This window comes from Anser anser (genome assembly GCF_964211835.1).
Source record: "Anser anser genome assembly, contig: HAP1_SCAFFOLD_679, whole genome shotgun sequence".
Lineage (NCBI taxonomy): Eukaryota > Metazoa > Chordata > Aves > Anseriformes > Anatidae > Anser > Anser anser.
In genome coordinates this window covers 1-22,405 of record NW_028153683.1, presented here as the reverse complement: position 1 = coordinate 22,405, position 22,405 = coordinate 1, and the positions used below count along the sequence as shown (strand labels likewise).

At 35.4% G+C, this 22,405-nt stretch overlaps 1 protein-coding gene across 2 annotated transcripts; it reads left to right on the top strand.

The window, feature by feature from the left end:
• The first annotated feature begins 38 nt into the window (after positions 1-38).
• On the top strand, positions 39-22,368 carry LOC310891645 (serine/threonine-protein kinase D1-like). Of its 2 annotated transcripts, XM_083853887.1 has the most exons (6): positions 39-2,354; positions 3,470-3,630; positions 6,494-6,517; positions 15,739-15,949; positions 17,629-17,706; positions 21,170-22,368. In XM_083853887.1, exons 1-6 carry the CDS (start codon positions 2,162-2,164, stop codon positions 21,376-21,378), a joined length of 876 nt encoding a protein of 291 aa, XP_083710013.1. In that variant the 5' UTR covers positions 39-2,161; the 3' UTR covers positions 21,379-22,368. The 2 variants fall into 2 exon arrangements, with proteins under 2 accessions (XP_083710013.1, XP_083710014.1); XM_083853888.1 differs by lacking the exon at positions 6,494-6,517 and having other exon boundaries at positions 44-2,354; positions 21,170-22,358.
• Positions 22,369-22,405: the final 37 nt, after the last annotated feature.

Below are 22,405 nucleotides of genomic sequence, written 5' to 3'. Positions count from 1 at the left end.
AGCTACTCATGCTTTTCTTTGAACATTTTTGGAAAAGTTTTTTTATAAGAGAAGCAATTTTGTGCACAAATGGAACTGGGCCCAGGGCATAGTTTGGGCTTTATTTCTAGTCAGCTGTATTTAGTTTAAAACATTTTCTTGAGTGATATGCAGATTTTTGGTTTTCTTTTTATTAATACACAAAGAACAAGCCAGGGACTAAGGGTATTTGGATGTTTTAGAAATTTATTAAAACTGATTTATTAAAAAAAAAAAAAGAAATTTTTTTTTTCTTGATTTCAAATCAGGAATGCATTTCTGTTCAGAGACAAAGTATTTCTATTCAGTGACTACAGACCTGGTTCATACTGCTATCTATGAAGAGGAAGCATGCAGTTAGATCACCTGTTTAAATGGCAGCCTAAATGAAATCAAGTGTTTGAATACTTGCTTAATTTTTAACAACATTTGACAGGTAATATTTTTCATTAAACTGACTGATATATGATTAACATACCTAATAAAGAAAAGATTTCATTAAAGTGTGTTTTTAATAGCATTGTGGTGCTGGCAGCCTCCATATACTGAATAGTTCTTAAAACATTGTCATCGTTTATTTTACAGTGTATACCAGTACCCTTTATCATATATAACTTCTGCAACTGTTAAAATAGTTGCAACCTTTAAAATGATTGGTATTTCAAGAAAGCTATAGTAGTCTTCCAAACTTCTCTGCAAGGCTTTTTGTTTTTATTGATGACTGGGTGTGTAATTACATGTTTTCTTTTTAAACTGTAATGGATATTTTCAACTTGAATGATCAGTTCACAGATACCACCATAGTTTATTGAGTAAAATACACAAAATGCTCAGCTAAATGGCCCATTTTTTTTACGTTCCCCTTTCAAAAAAAAAAAAAGTTTTTTTTTAATAGATGTATTCAGTTTATCTTAAGCATGTATACCTGACTGTAGGGAGTCAAGTCTGTAAAACAGCATGTTCAAAAATTTCCAACATTTGGTTGAACTCTGCCAATTTCTGATAAATGTTTGATATCCTGTTATCCTCCTGTGTTTTTATTGGAAAAATACTCTCAGAGAAGTTTTTTTATCATAATAATTCAAAACAACCTAAGTGATAAAATTCCATTGTAAATATTTCAGTATCCAACAAAAAATAAGTCTGCGTAGATCCTTCCGGTGTGTATGGCAAGATAAGGGACAGCCATCATAAGAGCTGTTTTATCATGAGAGAGTGGAAGGGTGACTGTTAAGATGAACAATGAACCTAAAACTCTGCAGTGGGGAATCAGTCACCTATGCTGGGGGTTAATTTCGAGCCAGGGTTGGACTTGTGCCTTACCTGCCATGGTGTTCTGGGAAAACTGCCAGTCACACCAACTCATGTGCCTTAGCACAATCATCTGTTTTAGAGGTGTTCACAGCATTTCTTTCTTTTCTTTTTTTTTCTTTCCTTTTTTTTTTTTTAAAAAAAAAATCATTTTCTGTTTCCTTTAGTTTGCTGGTTGTTTTCTTCAGGCTTCATCTCATCTAATTTTAGTAGTCATCTTTTTAATAGTCATCCATGCTCTCTTTATTGAGTGGTGAAGAACAGCCCTCCCCAGAGACTTGGACTGGATGAGTATCTTTTTTCCTTTTTCTATCCATTGAAATCCTATCCTTAGTTCCCTTTCAGTTAGTCCCTTTTACTCCTTGTTCTCTGTGAATTCTTTAGAATTGGACTGTTTTTCTATCTGTGTTGCTGTATACATTTGTGTATCTTTTTATACCTTTGGTTAGGTTTTAGGTGTTATCCAATTAGTGACAGATAATGTAAACAATGACCTTGTATTAACAAAGACATCCGTTGTTCAAGTTAGAGAACATAATTCTTACAGCTTCAGCAAGTTATTAGCTTTGTTCTGAGTTTACGTAAAATAAGATCATAAAGGTTTGTTGTACATTTTTAAAAGCCATTTTATTTTCCAATGTTTTTTGTAGTGTAATGAAATATCGTCAATTCTTTTATGTTCAAAATACAGTATATTTACCTATGTATAATATACCTATAAAAAATTCAAAGTACATTACCTACTTCTACCGCTTGCTCTGCATGAGCAACAAGGAAAGGCATAGCAATAGCAACCAAAAGGTGTCTTGTTCTGTGATGAAAGACCACTTAGATGATGCATATTAGTTACATTACTAATTTTACCATGTTTTGGAATAATCTTGTTGTTACAGCTTCTGCTACATTTGAAGACTTTCAAATCCGGCCCCATGCTCTTTTTGTTCATTCTTATCGAGCACCAGCCTTTTGTGACCATTGTGGAGAAATGCTGTGGGGACTTGTGCGTCAGGGACTCAAATGTGAAGGTAAGGTGCAATGAGGTAGGCTTTTCAGACTCAGGAAGGGAGTCTTCCATTCCATTTATGCATGTTTCTGGTGCTGCTTTTAAATTTGCCAGGTATCAAAAGAATTATACAGTAGGTAGAGACAGTAAGAACAAACTGTCATAATAATAAACTAACTGATTAAGGAACTGATCTTTTTGAATCCTCTGAGGCTTCCTAGATAGTGATCTGTAAGTGGACATGCAAAAAAAAATAGTGTATAAATATTTTTAAGGAAAGGTTATCTGTATCTTTAGAATAGAATAGAATAGAATAGAATAGAATAGAATAGAATAGAATAGAATAGAATAGAATAGAATAGTTCAGTTGGAAGGGACCTTCAAAGATCATCTAGTCCAACTGCCTGATCACTTCAGGGCTAACTAAAAGTTAAAGTGTATTAATGAGGGCATTGTCCAAATGCCTCTTGAACAGGCATAGGGCATCAACCTCTAGGAAGCTTGTTCTAGTGTTTGGCTACCTTCACCATGAAGTAATTTTTTCTGATGTCCACTCTGAATGTCCTGTGACACAGCATTATGCTATTCCCTTGGGTCCTGTCATCGGTTACTAAGGAGGAGAGACTGGCACCTCCCTCCCCACTTCCCATCCTCAGGAGAGTTCAAGAGAACTCTCTTATGAGTCTGAGACTATTTCCTAATTCTATATCCCATGAATTCAGTTCACTAAAGTGAAATTACTGTCAGTCCATATGAAGTTGTAATAGCTGTCTTTTCTCATTTTACCAGAACTATTTGACCCCTGCCAGACTGTGTATGCAATGGAATATACCATGCCCAGTGAAAGACTTCCTTACTTCCCAAATAGTTGTCACAGAACTTTCCTGCGCTTTCAGACCATAGATTTTTGAAAAATGAAAGAAACAACACTGATTATAGATAAAAGCTTTCCAGAGCTTATAACTTTCTCCCTCTAAGAATTTGTAAAATATAGGAACTAAAGAAGCAGAGTAAAGGGAAAAAAGTTTAATCAAAATTAATGTGTCATTTTTATTCACCAAATAATAATAATAAAAAAGTTCTTTTCTTTTTCCAGTAATAAACTGTAATCAGATGGTTGTAAATTTCTCTTTACAGGATGTGGCCTAAATTACCATAAGAGATGTGCATTTAAAATTCCTAACAACTGCAGTGGTGTACGGAAGAGACGCCTGTCAAATGTTTCCTTAACAGGACTCAGCTCTGTTCGGACAGTTTCTGCAGAACCATCACCCAGTATGCCGGATGAAGTCCTCCTGGTATGCAATTCCTTAGCTATGGAGGGCATGGATGTTGCTGTTAAGCAGTGACATTTAGTGCTATGGGATCTGTTTTTGCTTGTTGTAGACTACAGAGAAGGGGGTGGTATTCAAATTATAAAGCTATGCTGTGGGAAAAGGCATCTTGACGTAAAAGGGAGGTCACCAGCTTAAGGTATGTGAGCTTGAGGTATGTGTCACTTCTGATACTCCCAGTAGTCTCCTCCCTTTGTGAAGAATTAGGTTATGTTGAAGGTCTGAAACTGCCACCTATACTGATGTGAGAAGCTGTATCTTGGAGGATGTTTTGCCTGGAACTAGAAGCTGAATTTCTTCTGCATCAGATGATTATGTCCGTTAATTGATTATATAGGAAAGAAGGGGCCTCAGAATACTGAGCCAAATACCACTGCATCAAACACACTATCTTTAACAGTCAAGGCAACAGTTAATTCACTTCAGCCTGTATGTTTAACGTATTTCTTAGTGTTCAGAAGAAAGGAAAATCTTCCTTATTTCCCTAAACAAGTCTTTGTGGTAAATGTAGTACGTATGGAATGTGTGCACTTATCTGTGTATATGTGTGTAGATGTAGAGGTACAAGATACACACCTGCACACATACATATACAGCATATTTGTGTATACATTAATACAGTAGTTTTCTGTCACGAAAACAAGACTTCTGAGAACTAAATGCAATGACTGGAATAAGTTAGAGTATGTATTTTTTATCTTTGCAATATTTGTTCTTTTTAACATTAATGGTCATAATATACTCTAATAGTTAAGAATTTATGCTGTGTGTAAATGACTCCACTCCTAAGTGAAAGTTTTGAAAACTTTAAGGTTTGAAAGAGAGGAGAAATTTATAAGTACACACAACAATTATCGTGTTTTCCTCTCAATTAGAATATTAAACTTATTAAACTTGACATACTAAAAGGACACTATTGCAAATGATGTAGACCTGGTGTAATATGCAGTGCCATATATGAGCCATAATTATGTACTTATGCTGCTGATTATCATTAGCCTAAAGCTACTTGGAAATTAAGGTTAACATTATGAATCTGTATTTTTAATTGAAAAGCTGCATAAATGAGTAAGGTGCTTAAGTTCTGCAAAAACTGCAGCACCAGATCTTTATAGATTATTTGTAATTCTCAGTAGGTTGTTTCAGAATGCTGACTTATTCAGACCAATACAGATGAAATTTAGAGGAAGGCTGACCCTAATTCTGAATTGTTTCTGGAATTTGGTTTTAAAATGCTGTATGGGTGAGAGTTCTAGTATATTCTCTGTATGTGCACTAAATTCAGTTACAAGATATCAAAAAAATGTAAGTTTTAAAATACTTTTAATTATATGGCTCTGTTGGTTGCTAATATACTCTTAAATGAAATACCTGTTTTGCAAATCCAGATGGTTTAAATCTGTTGAAAATATTAAAATTAAATACATTAAGTTTCATAAATACTGAAGACTACTTCTCTAGGACCTTGTAATCCTCAGGGTACCCAAGCTGATGATTCAGAACATCACACATGCATGTGCGCATGCACGTGCACACACACATGCATGCACAAAGAAAATATATTTAAAGGAAGTAGCAGGAATGGGCATAAGCCTAGGGAAATGAAATAGATAGCTTTCCAATTTCACTTTTATTTCAGGAAGTCACAGTATCATTTACCAGATTTTCAGATGATCTCACATACTTTTTTCTTTTTGCTTTGCTTTGCTTTGCTTTGCTTATTTTTTTTCTTTTCTGCACTGAAAATGTTTCAATTTCCCCCTCTTTTTTTTTGAGTGAGCATAAGCTTTGTCAGTTTTCCTATATCAGATCTGTCCTTTGGACTCCATTCTTTTGCAGTACTCATGAGATAAGTTTTATGGCTGTTTATAATGTGGTATCAATCAAAGCATGCACTTTGGAATGTGTTTCATTCTTCTAGAGTCTGTGTGAATATTCTAAGAGACATCATCCTCATTCACAAAATTTATCATTCATTATTGTTATTAGTATTGGAATGGTACTTGAATCACTGATAGTAAAATATAGTCTCTATTTGGGACCAGTGAAATCAGAGATCTGCCAGTTACTTCAACAGGATTAAAATAAATGTTATTTTTACCCCTATTTACTATGTGGTGTGAGAGCAGTTGAGAGAGAATGAGCTTCTGGAGACCTTTCATAGGTGGAATTATTATCTGAGTCATGATTTCAGAATCTTTCTTTGTTGACACTGTATGAACCAGGAAGAAGCCAACTTTAGCTCATACTGTTAAATTTAGCTTGTAAGTCTGGCTGCTGGAAACATGCCAAATAGGAACTTAAGAAGTTTTGCCCTAACTTATGAAATTGTGGCATTTGAAAAATCTTTCAGACATGGTAATGTGGAATCTTTCAAAGGGTACTTTAATTGTCCTTTCCTAGGGAACCACCACATGCAGGCAGAGTTTCAGTTTGGGTATAGGTATGTCTTCATTAGCCAATAAAGCATTTCATTTGAGCTGAAAATTGACTGAGGACTATATTTAAATGCAACTTTAAAAATCTACTTCCAAAGAATAAAATCTGGACAATAACCTTTTCTGATTCTTAACTTCATAGTGTACAACACTTCAAATGGAAATGTTAAAATTATGTAGGACTAGGAGAATGTTTTGTAACTCATGTTTTTATCTATCATAGCTCAAATGCAATTCTTTTGCATTCCATTCTATAACACAGAATGAAAGTATAAAATAATAGCACATCCATGCTTGCTTCTAATGTAACATTATTTTCTGTCTTTTTTCCCATATTTCTTTGTTCTTTTTTTTTTTTTTTAATTCTTCTTTCCAACTTCCTGTCTCAGTCTCCTGTCAGCCCTGGCTATGAGGTATGTACTAAATATACTCTACTCCCTACCATACTATCAGGAACTTCATTGATTATCAGCATCAGTGTGAAATAATGCATGGATTTATTTGGATTATGATGGCCTTATGTGATCTTCAGAACTAAAGAGCATTTGTTTTTTCTTTTGGAAAGAGTATATCTGATACAAAACTTTAAAGTTGGGATTCCAAAGTAAAGGTCATGATTCTGCTTATATTAAACAGTAAAATTAGCTAAAACACCCTGGCATTAAAATATTTTAATATGAAAGTGACATATTGGTTGGACTACAGCCTTTCTTTACTGGTAGAAATTTTTTACATGGAAAGAAAATATTAATTTCACTTTCAGAACACTGGGAATTTGCTGGAGTAATGTAGAAAATAAACTTTTTAAGCTGAACAGACCTGACCTTTAAGTGCTCAACAGCAAACTTCTAATGCCATAATGCAGGGTGGTAGAGTTTTTTCAGAATACAGTTGCATTCAAAAAAACAATCAAAGATTCTGTATTTCCCTGGAAATAATATTGAAAAAAAAAAAAAAAAAAAAGGAAGAAGAACAAACAGTGTACAGCTAAGTTATAGCAATAAATACACATAGTATGAAGTCTACCTTAATGAGAGAACAATATTTTGATTTTTTTAATGCACTTCATGTCAAAATTTGTCCTCTTTGGCTTTCAGTATTGATTTCCCAAAGAAGCTCTTTAAATGTAGTAAGTTTCAAAAGAGTTTGGAACTATGAAATGTTGGCATCTTTCCCATGTTACATATATTTGAGATACAGCTGTAGAAGAGCAGACTGAAAATGTTTTCTTTTTTAGAATTACTACATAGTTAACCTGAGGAATAGTTTGTTGCACTGAAATGTAGATTATCATGGCCAAACATTTATCTTTTTAAAAGAAATTACTGTTTTTTTTTGTTTTTTTTTTTTCTCAAACACGAGTATTTTTATTCTGGTGTGCCTAAGTATTATAGTGTGCCCTGGAAGTGCTATTCCACAAAATACTCAAAACAATACAAACACATATAGAATGGAGTTTTAGTAATATATAACAATTTTATTTTATGTGCTATCTAAAAAATTATCCATCAATCCATATGGTGTTAGATCACCCTAAAATAACAGTAATTAAAAGTAGTAAAGAAAAAAAAGGTATTATTTGGGAAAAAAAAAGAAAATTGTTTTTCTTTTTACAAAAGGAAAAAATATGTTAACCTTCTATGTTTTTACTTTAAAGTACATTTATATGACACTAAAGCATTTTATGTCTATGTTATTTGTGTTTCCATTATTTTGGTAAGCTTTATTCATCCTTCTAGAAGTGATGAATTTTGATGTGTTAAGGTAATTTGATAGACATATTGGCCGTGATTTCTCAGAAAAAGCCTAGCTGAGTTTTGCATTTAAAATAGGAATGTTGTGTCTTATGGGGCACAGTTAAGTGGAATATTACAGAGTTACTTACATATTATCTTTGCTTTTTAATGGAAAATCAAGAAATTTTTTTTTGCAAAATAATTTACTTCATTTTAGTTAAAAAGACTATTTGTGTATCACTGACAGAATACAAAGCGCCAGGTGTTGCCTGCCTCTGTAGATTTATTATAAGCAGAGGTGGCTTGAGAAATCTGATCTGTATACAGAAGAGTGATCTTGAAGAAGTAGGACAGTAGAGTCTATGGGAGGGAATTGTCTTCAGTTGTAGATGGGCATTTTCTCTTTCTTCCCTTGTTCCTAGCTCCTAACACAGCTGTCCTTTTCTCTCGCTCCTTTAAAATAAGGAATCCAGTGAGTCAAAAATTCCCATTTTACAAAGCCTTCCTTTTCCACACTCAGGTAGAAGATGTCTCCTTTTGTCAGTTCCAGTCCCTATATGGCTCACCAACTCACTGGACTGGAAAAAAGGAGCCCTTGAGGGAAGGGTTAAAGAAGACCTAGAATGTTGCAGCTGAGAGCAGCTTTGTGCCTTAAGCCAGCTGTAATTAGTAGGAGTCCTTCTCTGATGGATAGAGTGGAGTTCATTAGACTGAAGATCCTCAGGGGCAAAATTAGTATTTCCTCTTAAAGAAAGACACTCAAGTTAACTCTGAATTAATACCACTCACAGTTATGTTCTATTCTTGTCAACCCAGGTTATTCTTCCATCCTGCAGTGATGTACTATTGTGGTTTAACCCGGCAGACAGCTAACCACCACACAGCTGTTTGCTCACTCCCTTTGCAGTGGGATGGGGAGAAAATTGAAAGGAAAAGTGCAAGAACTTGTGGGTTGAGATAAGGACAGTTTAATAAGAAAGAGGGAAAAAAAAAAAAGGAAGGAAAGCATTCAACATCAACAATAATAAAAAGAATATACAAAACAAGTGGTACACCATGCAATTGCTCACTTCCAGCCAAATGATGTGCAGCTGCTCCCTGAGCAGCAGCAGCCCCCCTGGCCAACTTCCCCAGTTTTATTGTTCCACATGAGGACGTAAGGTATGGGACATCCCTGTGGCTGATCCCAGTCTGTGTCAGCTATCCTGATTCTGTCCCCTCCCAGCTCCTGGTGCACCCCCAGCCTCCCCGCTGGCAGGGCAGTACTGGTGAGAGGCTGGAAAGTGTCTGCAACAACTAAACAATCATACGTTATCAGCATTATTCTCATCCTAAACCCAAAACACAGCACCATACCAGCTAACAGGAAGAAAATTAGCTCTATCCCAGCCCAAACCAGGACACATAGACTGCACATTTCTGTCAGTCCTATAGTAATGTAAATTTCTATATTATTATATAATTTCAGTGTGCTTGTTTGTTTAATAAAAGTCCCTATGTTATTTTGGGGAATGCTCCTGTAAGGTTGTTTTTTTTTTAATGTACGAAATCTAGATTAATTTTAAATTAATAAAAGTGCAAAATATAGCCTGCAAACTAAATAATGTTTACATCGATTTATTGCCATATTCACCACACTGTTCTAGGTTCACGCGCTGGACAGAACTGAGAATCTCAATAAATCTGACAATGAAATTTAAATATTTAAAAAGGAATTTTGTACAACTATGTAAAATAAAATAATGTATTAAATGTAAAAAATAACCCAACAAAAACTGTTAAAAACGTAGCTCCCTTTTATTTTAAAGAATTGTGTGTCTATGAAATTCAAAGTCCAATTGAACCCTGAATTAAAATGTAGGATACAGAAAGTAAATTTGGAATGACCTACCATTCCTACACTGCTGTGGAAATAATGAACAACATCAGTGTTCTAGCTACTGTGCATTAAATACTCTTAAGACTGAATTTCTTTTCGCTAATTCAGACTACATTAGAACTTTTTAAGGGCTAATTTGCCCAAATAATGGTTGTTTTTGTAGTTCATGTCAGCTAGATGAGATCTAAGTGAGGACTGAGCCAATTATTTTAAGTTAAAAGTTGTATATGTAGGGAAGTGTTATATATTGCATCATTTTTGCAGCTAGTATTTGCCATATTTTCAGGAAAATAGCTAGAAGCAAAAATAGTAAACAGCTTAAGTTATGCATGTCCCGAAATTTCATGTGTGCCATATGTTGGTGATGTTTTTGAATGCAACCTTTTGTGATCCCCCGGAAAAGTTTTATGGGATTCTTCAGCTTGGAAGAGGTTAGAGGTTCAGGTTGTTCTTGTCCTCAGAGAATTGCCACTTGTTCTTAAATCCGCTCTTTCGTTTTTAGGAAAGACATGCAAATCTTGGGACAGCTCTGAACTTTAAAAGATTTAGTGAAGCTTTGTCCATCTCCCCCTCCTCCTGTGCTGGCAGCTCACCCACCGCTGGGAGCAGACCCAGCTGCTGAGTGCAGAGTGCTTTAAGCCTGAGGACTCTGAACAGGGTCCAGAACCTACCCCTGGGAGCTTGGGCTGATAGTTGTCAGCTTGTCAGACTTCATATAAGTCTCCACAGCTTAAAGTGAGGACTTGTAAATGCTTTAGCAGTAGGAATTTGTGAGGAGCGTATGGTATGCGTAAGCAAACATACACTCAAAGCTAGTTTTTCGTAGTTTCTAAGTACTAACACAAGGGTTCACATGTATCTAAAATTAAAAATAAAAAAAAAGGCAAAAAGGCAAACCCTGCAGCACACATTTTACTTTCCTAGCATCTCTGAACTATTCCACATGTTGGCACTGGATCTTCTGAAATGGTACAAGATCCTTACATGCAGATGATAGTCTGAGTAACAGAGGCAGTCAGTGCAACCTTTTTTCTTGATTTAGCTTTCCCAAATATGTTCAATGGTGCTTTTCCTTCTAATATAAAACTTTTGTTTTCTGTATTGGTAACATCCTACTGTCCCCAAACAAACTTCACCAAGCTGGTTTGTCTAGACCTTCTCTGTCCATTGCTGAATCTTTTTCCAAACCAGTGGCTGTTCATTACACAGTCCTGCAGGTTATCCTTGATGTGTTAAGGTTGGAATGGAGTCAATGTCAAATGGGCCATGTTTACACAGACATTGAAAAAAAACTGCCAATATTCGTACATGATGGTATGAACCAGAATTGTACAAAGATTCCCTGAAGGGTTTTCTATTATATAGTTGTTGTTTTTTTTAATATTTTTTATTATTATATAGTGGTTATACCACTTTTATATCAGGGTATGAATTTTGCCTTTTTTTTTTTTAAACTCTTAGTTCTATGCTGTAAGCATGACTGAGCTGCTGAGTCTGGCTTAAAATGTGGGCATTCTAATAGTGCAAGGTAGTTTCGTTAAAATAATGTATTACTTAAAATTATTCTACTTAAAATTAAGGAGTACGTAATAGAAGATTAAACTTAATATTGTAAAAAAAATTGTTAAGATGCAGGAAAAAAGATTAGCTGCATATAAGCCCAAATAGCCCTGCAGGCACTAACAACTCCTTTGTCAACAAAGGGCTTTTGTTTTGGGAAATGCCCAACTCTGTCTGAGAAGTTAGTGTAGTCTGCTAACTACAGCTGAAACCCAATAATCTTTTTTTTGTTACTTCACAAAATAAGGCAGGTTACAGACCACTGTTTGCTGGTGTTGATGTCTGAGCAGGAGGAACAGGATACATAATAATTTCATCTGTGGATACTTTAATATTAACAGTTTGTACTGAAGTCAGTTCTTTGATGTGTTTACACATTTAATGTTGAAGTGTTTTTCAGACCATAACTATCTAACTGTGATGCTTGTAGAATTAAATCATACACTTGAGTTAAAGAGAAGAGTGCAAGAAGCCTCAAAAGACAACACAGTTGATTGCATTCTAAGTGTGGTATTTCAGTATATTTAATTGAAGATTTGTTTCCTTGAATTTACTTAATTATAGTCACATAGTTTAATTTGTTAAAGTCAACATTTGCTTTGCAGCAAAAAACATAGTTCCTGTGGTGGCATAGATAGACAGAACCTCATAAGACAGTAGTTTCCTGTGAAAAATTTGTATATGAACATATTAAGTCTTTATCTTCTGCCTTCAATACAGGAAGGAAATGCATTTTTCAGCAAGTATACTTCAACACAGAAAATGAAACTTTGTGAGGCCACTTATAATTTTGTTGGTTTTGTTATAATATACATCACTTTTCTCAGTTGTCCAAATATATAAATAAACTAGGCAATTTTTTTCTTTTGTTAAGGCAAGCACAGTATAGAAATACCTGTGTAGTTTTGGTTGGCCATCTCAGTGTTATATACAGGGATAATGTCACCATGCTTTTTAGATACTGAGCCTGCAAAAGATTAGAATTTCTTTGTGAACAGTTTTGAAAAATTTGTTTCAGGTGAAGTTTACTTATTTGAATGTCTTCCCACAAGCATAATTTAAAAAGGTGATCAAATGTCAAAAATATATAAATTTTTGGCTGCTATAGCTGGCTGCTATAGCATGTGAAGCTCTTCAGTAAAGTTTTGCCAGAATCACCGGGACATTTTTAGTAGGACTGTTGAAACTTTTTAAAATAAGTCAGGAAAACAGCAGTATCTTTTATATTTAGGCTGCTCTGCGCGGTTGGATTGCAGGGCTGTTCCTTGTCTTTGCTCCCAATAGGCCAATTCTGCAGTCAGCTTGATTGCTTCCCATTAGTCCCTTCACATCTCCCCAACATTTCTTTGATTTCTGTGCCTGAGAGGGGTGCTAGAAGTGGTTCTAGAGACAGTTGGACTCACCCAGGTAGACAACAGTGGAATGCTTTGGCAGAGAATTGGTATTTATTCCAGTTTCTTAATTGTATTTTGCAATGGATTTGGACAAGGTAAAAAGACAGGCAGGCAGGATTTCCTGCTGAGTGCTTTTTACCTTTGGGCTAGGAGATATGTGGAGAATTGTCTCCTTCCTGTGATGACGTGATTCTGCACAATGACTTTGTGCTTCTGCCTACTGTAGGCAAATAGTTGTGTTCTTCAGTAGGTTTTAACAAAGCCCAACAACTAAACCACGAGTATGTTCCAAAAATCTGAAGAAATAGAACAAGATTAAGGGGTGAGGCATCAGCTAATAAAAGTAAGGGATATGTAGAATGCCCCATGTTTGCTGGGGAACAGCTTGGCACCTCTTCTTTCTTGAAAAAGGCCTTCTTCCCCCCTCACCTAAGAGTAATAAGCAAGCACTGGATTCTATTTGATATTCTCATTATTTAAGACATAATTAAATGTAAGTCTCTGGATACGATCAGTTTCAGTGGCTTGGTTGGACATCCATACAGTTAAATATTAGCATATGTTCCTTTGTGTTTGTTGGAACTTTGAAAATAATATTCTGATCTGTTAAAATTACCTTGCTAAGATGATTGTTAGAAGGACTGTTTAGTGTTTGGAGCAGTGCAGGCTGTTAGTTTCCATGGTGTAATCCAGTTAAGCAATCATTTCCTGGGAAGTTTCCAGAGTTGCTGAGTCAGTAGTCTGGCTGGCTACCAGGAAAAACTAATTTATCTTTCTAACAAACCAGGCACACCAGCTGAAAAAGAAGGTGCTCTGTGCAAGAGATTCTTGCTTTTTTGGTGAAAATGGTGTAGTTCCTGTTTTCCTTTCTTTCTGGGGTTTTAACTTACGGTGTCTGCCTGATGCTGGGAGTGCTGTAACTTAAAGTTAAGGCATATTGACAGGAGTTTTGGAAACTAACGGGAGGAGAAGCTCATCACTGACAAATTGGAGGAGACAGTCCTCCTCCTAACTGGTCAGTCACCCCGGGGTGTAGAGTGTCCCGTGTGTTGACTGTCCCCCCAGCTTCCATTCCCTTGCTGCTGAGCAGAAGCAGAGGCTCATGTTGCCTGTGGTATGGCACTGCACTAAGACTGAAGTGGGATCAGTCTGTACCAAAACTGTCCTATTTGTCCTTCCAAATATTGAGAGGACTGAGCTCCTCTTGTGGGCTGTGCCCCATCTACAAGTTCTGAGGGCTGTCATTTGCAGGTGGTTCGCACAAGCCGAGCAATGCAGGTTGTGCTGTGCAAGTGGGCCCATTTCCTTCCTGTTGGGCTTCTTCCTCCCTCCTCCTTCCTCTCCCTCCCAAAGCCCTGTTCACGTTGCCTTCATATGACTTAATGCAATCTGCCTTGAAAGCATTAAGCAAATGGTATTACTCACTGATCAATACTAAATAGTTTTAATCCTAAACTGAGTCTATTTTTTTCGTATGCACAGCTGCTTTACAGCAAAAGGAGATCTAAAACTCTGGAAGTAAAAACATAATATCAAAGTGTGTACTTGTATTTTTCCACTTTTATTTGTAGTAAAGAAAAAGACAGATGCTTTCTTATACTTGTTTCAGACTAACTTGTTTGCAGTGATCACATGTACGTGGTTCATAGAACGTATTTTGCATATTTCTCCTTGACTTGACAGGCCTGCATTTATACACTGAATAAGCATGTGATGTTGGCATTGTTATCAATTAGCAAGGAAGCTCTAATGTTCAGTAAATCTATTGCATGTACTAGACAGGCAGTTCTGAAGCATAGCCGAAAGAAAAAAAAATGTCTTTACAGTAAGAAACCTGTCTAGTTTTTGGAAGGAAGGAACTTATGTATTTATTTATTTATTTATTTCTATGACAAATACAATGTGAAAGCAAGCCTAGAATTGCTCCTTAGGTTCTTCTACCATCAAAATGACCTTCAAATTTCTCTGTACTCCAAGATTCTCAGACAGAAGCATAAAGAAATGTATTTTTATATTTTGGTGACCAGGAAATAATATTCAATCAGTCTCTTCAGATGCAGAATTTCCTATAGCTTTCCTATAGTTATTAGTTTTAAACAAAACAGTTTTTCAAGTTAGGCCAATCTGAAGCTTCAGCTAGTACAACCTTTGAACAGTGGAGGCTCAACAGAGAATGACTCATTTTCTACCCTTCAGTTACGAGGTTATTTGCATATGGCGGCAAGAAGATACTAAGTTTTAAATGATCAAGTTGCATCTTGTCACTTTTTTTTTTCTTTTCCATGTGGGTGTAGTCTGTTTCTCAAGGACAATTCTTGGGAGAAAGTAGTTTTCTGGGTCAGTTATTTTCTTGGGTAATTGCCATATTTACATCTAAATGAATTTAGCAGAGAAAATAAGATAACTCATTTCTTTCAGGAATTCTATTGATTCCATTCATTAGACACAGTGTGTCTCAATTCATACATATCTATATAGTGACATCTAAATATCTGTTCTGATCTATTGTGCATAATTTGAATGTGGTAAGGTTAGTGATAGCAAACATTATAAATAAAGGTGATGGAAAATACTAATCTGCTTTCTATCAAAAACCTGCATGCACATAGATCAAGATAATAATTTTCTTAATGTTTGTACAAAAGTACATCCTTTCAAAGTTGGCTTTGATATAAAACAGAAAATGGGAAAAAGGGAAAGAAATGCCTCTTGCTTTTATCAGAACACAAAATGCTTTTCTGAGAATTTTTTAATGAATCTTTTTTCATTTTGATCAAAGTCAGTTTTTAAAACAAAACAAAACAAAACTGTTTCATCCACATTGTGAAATATATGGCACTAGTATGGCACTAGTGTTAGCAAAAATATTGTTTGATACCATTCCAATTTTTCAAAAGCAGTCTTAAAGAGAGGGGTATGTTGCATGTTCTATTAGTGTTTAAAAGTAATTACATTGCTTTTTATGACAGATGATGTACCATTTTTAAGGCATATGTGAGTATGATATTCTTTTAACAATTAATAAATCATGATTATTTGAAATATCCTTTTTATGTATTTCACAGCAAAAGACACCATCAGAATCATTCACCGGGAGAGAGAAGAGATCAAATTCACAGTCCTACATTGGACGACCTATTCAGCTTGACAAGATCTTACTTTCCAAGGTTAAAGTGCCTCACACTTTTGTCATTCACTCTTACACACGGCCAACAGTTTGCCAGTACTGTAAGAAGCTTCTCAAAGGGCTTTTTAGACAGGGTTTGCAGTGCAAAGGTAAGTAAACTCCCTTTAGGAACGTAAAAGCTAAGCATAATAAAATTAATAAATTAACAGTTGAGTAGTTGCTATATAGCCTTACTCAGGATTTTTTCACCAAACTGTCTAGATGTAGGCAAATGAGCAATTATATTGGATTAAGCTGGGATCAGAATTACAATAATTGTTCTACAGGAGCTGGCTGCATGCCTATTCATTGCCTATTCATTATTACCCTGTGGTATAGCTGAGGTAGCTCACATCTTTGTCATTCAGGTGTGGATTATCTTGGCAGTAGGTGAGAGTGTGCTCACAGGCAGTGACAGCTGAATAGTTAACACATAGTAGCGTATTCTCAGTCTTCATTGTTTTCAATCTGGAAGACTTTATGCTTGAATAGAAGCATGTGCATGAGTCTTAGCAGTTCAAAGTTTTGAGGGAGTTCTAAGGGAAATTAAACAAGATGAGCTTATATGAGAACTTAAGAACATGGTTTTTAATGCATTCTTACCTACATGCTCTTGAGTCTCATGTAGCTATACCTTAGCAGGTGCCAAAGTGAATGAGGCCGTTTGGAATGTAGCCTAGACTACTGGCTCACCTTAACCAACGAGAGTGCCCACAAATACAAAACATTTTGTATACTACAATGTTAAATAATGTTGATCAACAGATCCTTAAAATCACCTTCTCTCTATTAAAATAAGCAATAACTTTCATAAAATGAGTCAATGTAGTTTGTGTTGCTTCCGTGAATACCCTGCAAAAGTTCGAAGTTAAATTCATTTCACTTAAGTGATTCTGATGTGATTTAACTCAAGCAAAATCTGTATAAAGGCATCACCTGTTTCAGTTTGTTTTGAATCTCAGTGACATAAGCAAATATTAACCTGATTTAAAGATATATAACTTTGCCAACAGTTCGGCACTGCTGTACCTCAGTTGGTTTTTGAATCAATCTGAAGTTAAATAATTACAAGGATATAGACATCCCTAGTATATTCCTTCCTTCCTGACTGTGCTTTTCCAGCTGTGTTAATAAGTTATAGCTCTTAGTTTAAGTAAAATGTGTTCCATAAGCCAAAAGAAAATAGTTGAAATGACATCTAGTAAAGTGCCGTTTACAGATGTGAAAAAAAGAAAAGTAGAGTAAAGTTAAAATATCTGGAAAATGAGGGAGGTATTAAAGGAACCCTCCACTTAAAGCTGTTTAGAATTCATTTTGTGATGCAAACAAATACTTCTCGCTTATGATTGTTGCTTAGGATTCTGCTGCTTCAATTTTCAGCCTTCAGTGTTTGATACATAGTCAAACTTCTGAGCCGCAGTTGATATGCTGTAGCCTGATCTGCTTCTTGTATTGGAAAAGCAACTCTGGCTTTTGAGCCAAGCGCACAGGTCTCCAGCTTGCTCCCTGAGATGAGCGTAGCAAGCATTTGGTGCAGCGAAGGCCTCCGCCCATTGCTGTGAGTGCTGCTTTCCTTTCCCCACAGGGAAGCTGCTGGTGTGTTTATGCTGTTGGTTCCACTGGCAAATGGTGTGCGGCCAGGCTAGTGCTCTCTGGATGCATTAAGTTAACTTTATGTTAGTGAAATAATAGGGCTTGACATTTATAGGTTGGATAGCAGGAAAAAATTGTAATTGTGGCACCGAAAAAGAGAAATAATTTTGCTGTATTCTTTTTTTTTTCTTGCAAGACTGTAGGTTCAACTGTCACAAGCGCTGTGCTCCTAAAGTGCCAAATAACTGCCTGGGGGAAGTTGCCATTAATGGAGGTAAGTTGCTTTAAGAATTGTTGCTGTCATTGTTTAAGCCACCAGCAAAATAAAGAGAAGTGTAAAACTGACGTGTGCAGAGACATGTTTTTCCATTGCTTGGGAGTGGCCTTTCCTCTGCGATATTTCTGTTGTGTATTGAAGATGAAGTGTGGGAGGAACCCTATTAATGGTTCATACATCATCAACTTGGAGCATGTATCTTCAAAATATATAGCACTAAAAGGCAGGCTCATCTGTGCCACAGAGGTGGCTTCCGCAGCAAAATGTCTGGGTGATCATGGCCTGCAGAATGCCAAAGTAAACCAAAAAAAGGAACATGTATTAGACATTGGCATTTACCTGGCAGATACAAACACATTTTTTTTTTTTTTATCTGGGAAGGGAAAAAGTGTTTGTTTTAGGATAATATTCCTGAGAAGGAAATGCATACCTGGAGGAACTGGGAAGGCCCTCCGTGAAAAAAATCCACTGCTTCCTGTTGGGATAAAGCCTGTATCAGTTGCTAGAAATGAAAGCTTGATTATCTGCTGAATTTCCAATACATGTGCTGTCGGTTTTGTGTCAAGTATAGGAATGTATGGCTAGGTTTGACAGACGGTACTGGAGAAAAAAAGGGTGGTTGTAGATGAGTTGTTGATTGCCTTGGAAATGTCACTTTTCTATGTGATAAGGGAATGAGAAGTGTGGTAAAGTGTTCAGTGTCTAATGCGTATTACCCCATATTGTCAGCCTAAACTGCTTCTAAGGTTAATGAAATATTGCCTTATTAGATATCATTTTTCAAACTTTAAATCAGTTATCTAGTTTATTGAAAATATATAAAGAATTTACAAAATTAGGAGTGATAATTAATATTTTTCATAGTGCATGACAGTATTATTACAAAGTTTTTCTGTTTAATGACAATTAGCATAGGCAAAAACATTTTAGATGCCAAATATCCCAACTTGAAACATGATAAGGTGCATAATTTTCTGAAAGGTTGGTATGGCACAGCATGTTTTACACCATTTATACGTGTCCATACAAAACTGTTTCTTCAGGAGTGCAAGTGATGATGTTTATGGAAGGATGTAGACTGACTTTCAAATCCAAGAACTAAAAATATACCAAGATATGTTAAATTCATTGATAACAGTATGGACCATAGATATCTTAAGTAGGTTAAAAAAAAACATTTTAATACATTTTCCAACCCAGTCTATTTTTTGACTTTGCAAATAATTGTAAGCACAGAGATTTGCAGTCAAAGTCACTAAGTATAAATGATAAAATTTCTACTGCATACATTTGAGGTGCAGTCTGAGAGCAGTGCAAAACAGGATCGATCAAGAGTGTTAAGGTGGAAAGGCAAGACTTATTTCTGGACAGCCAAACTAAATGAACAAGATTTACATTTGTTTCTGTTTCACTCCTTAGCATTCCTACCTTTCATCTCAGGCAGCTGTACTTTATCCCTCCAACACACCCTCTTTACCCTCTCCCTGTCTTTGTCCTACAAGTGACATGCTGCTTTTGTTTGCTTGTCTCCTACCTATGAATCTGATGACGGTCTGATGAGAAGTAGTGGTTTCTTTGAGGAAGAGCTGAGTGAGGAAAGCTTGTTCAAAGCCACTTGGGGTGAGAACACTTACTCCAAGCAGTATTTTAGAAAGTGTTAAGCTAAGTGTTAAGCTTCCTTTTGTGCAGTTCTGCAGAATTAGTACTTAGGCCCTTGGAACTTTACATCTTAAAATTTATAGAATTTGGCTTTTCCTCATCAAATAATATATCTAATATGGTATCTATGGTGCTATAGTGTAACTTTTAATTGTGTGTATAAATGACTGATTTGGGGTCATCAGGATTGTCAGAGGCAATTTCATCCTGGTATCTCATTTCTATTTTCACAGAAATTCGGTTCACATTAATTTCCATCTTAATAAATAAAATAAAGTAACTGTCACTCTGTCCATCTGCTGTGTGATGCATCTTCCCCAAAATAGTAAGTGAAGGAAGAGCTGAAGCAATAAAATTCCAAGTATGGTCTCATTAATAAACACATTAAACACTAAATGTGGGCAGTTATTTTTAACTGACTGTGGGTTTATTAAAAATAGAGATAAAAACCATGCTGTAGGAATAGCAAAAAGAGAGCCCTGAACTGTAAAATGTCATTCATGACTGGATGACTGTTTCAGCTAGAAATGAAGTCTAATGTGTCTCTTAGTCACACATCAGTAACTTATATCTAAACATGTTCAGACTAAAATGTTTCAGCCATGCACTTCCAATTCTAGTGAAATACAATCAGTTCAAAACATTTTTCTGCCAACCATTTCACTGTTCTTTTTCTTTTGGGGCATCCTCAATATGGACTGTCAAGAAACCTTCCTCCACAGAATTAGGTGAAAGTTTCTCAATGAAAACATTTGGTGTCTTCCATGTAATTTCATCTTACTTTGAACTGCTATCCTGAGTGGGTCCTGAACCACTGCAAACACCCCAGAAAAATTAATGCTCTGTTACCTGTCTGACAGGACTGATGATTTTGACTTTTTCTTTTTTTGGTAATTTGGTTTTTTTTTTGGTTTGCCTTTTTTTTTTAATAGTTAAGCCCTTTGATAAGTAAATAAAGTTTTATCCTTTTCTGTCTTCTTAATCCATTCACAAGCAGCAGTAAAAAGTTACTTCTTACTTTGAATTTGGTTAGGCTTATCTGATCATGAAATTGGAAAGTTTAACATTATTTAAATATGAGCAGAAATAATTTACAGCTGAAATAACAGTTATTAATACTGTTAATACTATGTGCCATAGTCAAATAAGTTAAATCCTAAAACATCATATTTTTTCTGTGCTATCTTATATAGGACTATTCAGTATTTATTAAATATTTCCTTTTTAAAGGTGGGGAATGTTATTTCATTAGAATGGATTGCAGTGCTGTATTGTGCAGCGTTCGCAGAGAAGACTGCTACAAAGGAAATATTTTTTTCCCCAAAATAAATAATTTATATTATAAGTAATTGTCTGGGAGTTATTTCAGTAGTTCATGAGCATGTCATCATTGTATTACAAAACTTGTAGTTTGAAATTTCTGCTCTTCTAACATCAGTTTGCAGCTGTAGCCTGCCGACAGCCATCAAGTCAGTGCACAGCATACAAGCTGCACACTCATGAGTATAGAATATTTGAATAGAAATCTGTGGATAAGAAATTATGCCATGACTTTGGCAGTTTTTAACAGAAAGTTGTATTTCTGAAAATACTCCAGTTTGATGTGTTTCCATTTTTCTGCTGTGATTTTCTAAATTGCTGGTTAAAGACCATGCTTTGCCAGTACGCACTGAGTAGAGAGAGACCCAGGCAATAGAGTTCCAAAGAGAACCTGATTTTTCTGGAAGCTTGAGAAGTGTTAGATTGTTGCAATTGGAATATTGTATGTTTTCAGATATTAATTTCAGAAATAATATTCCAGATCTCCTTAGTCCTGGGGCTGAGTCTGACGTGGTCATGGAAGAAGGGAGTGATGACAATGACAGTGAAAGAAACAGCAGTTTTATAGATGACATGGAAGAATCCATGGCTCATGATTCTGAGATATCAATGACAGGATGCCATAGTGACAACGGAGAAATGCAGGATCCTGATCCAGATCATGATGAGTCTAACAGGATGATCAGGTGAACCTTCCATCTTCTTCTGTATTTATTTATATAATGTCTAGGACTCAAAGAGAAATCTAAATGGACCCTATTCTTGCTCCTTCAACATTGAGAGAGCTAGTGATATGTGATGGTTCTGAAGTTGCAATGACATTACTTTGTTGAATATATGCATTAGGATTTTAAAAGGAACTTAAGCATTATTGTCGAGTTGAAGTAGTAACTGAAAAGACGTTTAGATTTAGAGCTTAGTGATATGGTTTAGGGGAGGACTTGTTAGTATTAGGTCAGAGGTTGGACTAGGTGATCTTGGAGGTCTCTTCCAACCTAGATGATTCTGTGATTCTGTGATACGCAAGTGTTTGTTTCTCTTGTGAAAATTAAGTTGTGAAACTTCATTTGTACATGAGCAATAGAGAAAAAATTTAAAATGTTTTTATTTTCCCCAACTAGAAGTGCAATACTTGGTCATTTAAATAAAATAAAATAAAATAATTAATAACCTTTTATAAGCAACTTTTATAATTGACTCTAGGTATATTGTTTGCATTTTTAGGTATCTTCAGAAAGAAGGAAAGTTTGACAAACTGGAACTTAAGTTTAACTTAACGTAGCTAAACTCTTTTAGTTTAAAGCCCTTATCAACAGCATTGAGCTGTTATTCCTACTGTCATATTCATCTGCATAGATACTATGTATTTAGACAAATTGAATTACCTGAATATGTCTATGTTTATTTCACAAAGTCAGTGTCATATATAATTTTGAATTGTCCAAGTTATATTAAATGGACAACATTGAAGGTTCTCTGAAATATAGATACTGAATTATAAATAATTTAAAAATTGATGACCAAGGTACATTGTTTTCCTTACTTGAGGGGCATCCCTGTACTTCCAGTAATACTTTCCAAAAATTATTTGTAAGGGTAGTCTCCATGTCCATGGATTATTTTTAATATTATTTTATTTCTGTAAAAGGCAAATAAAAAAAGGAAATCTCTTGTCAGTAGAGACAAGAATAGTTATACAGCGGCTGCATTTCATTTG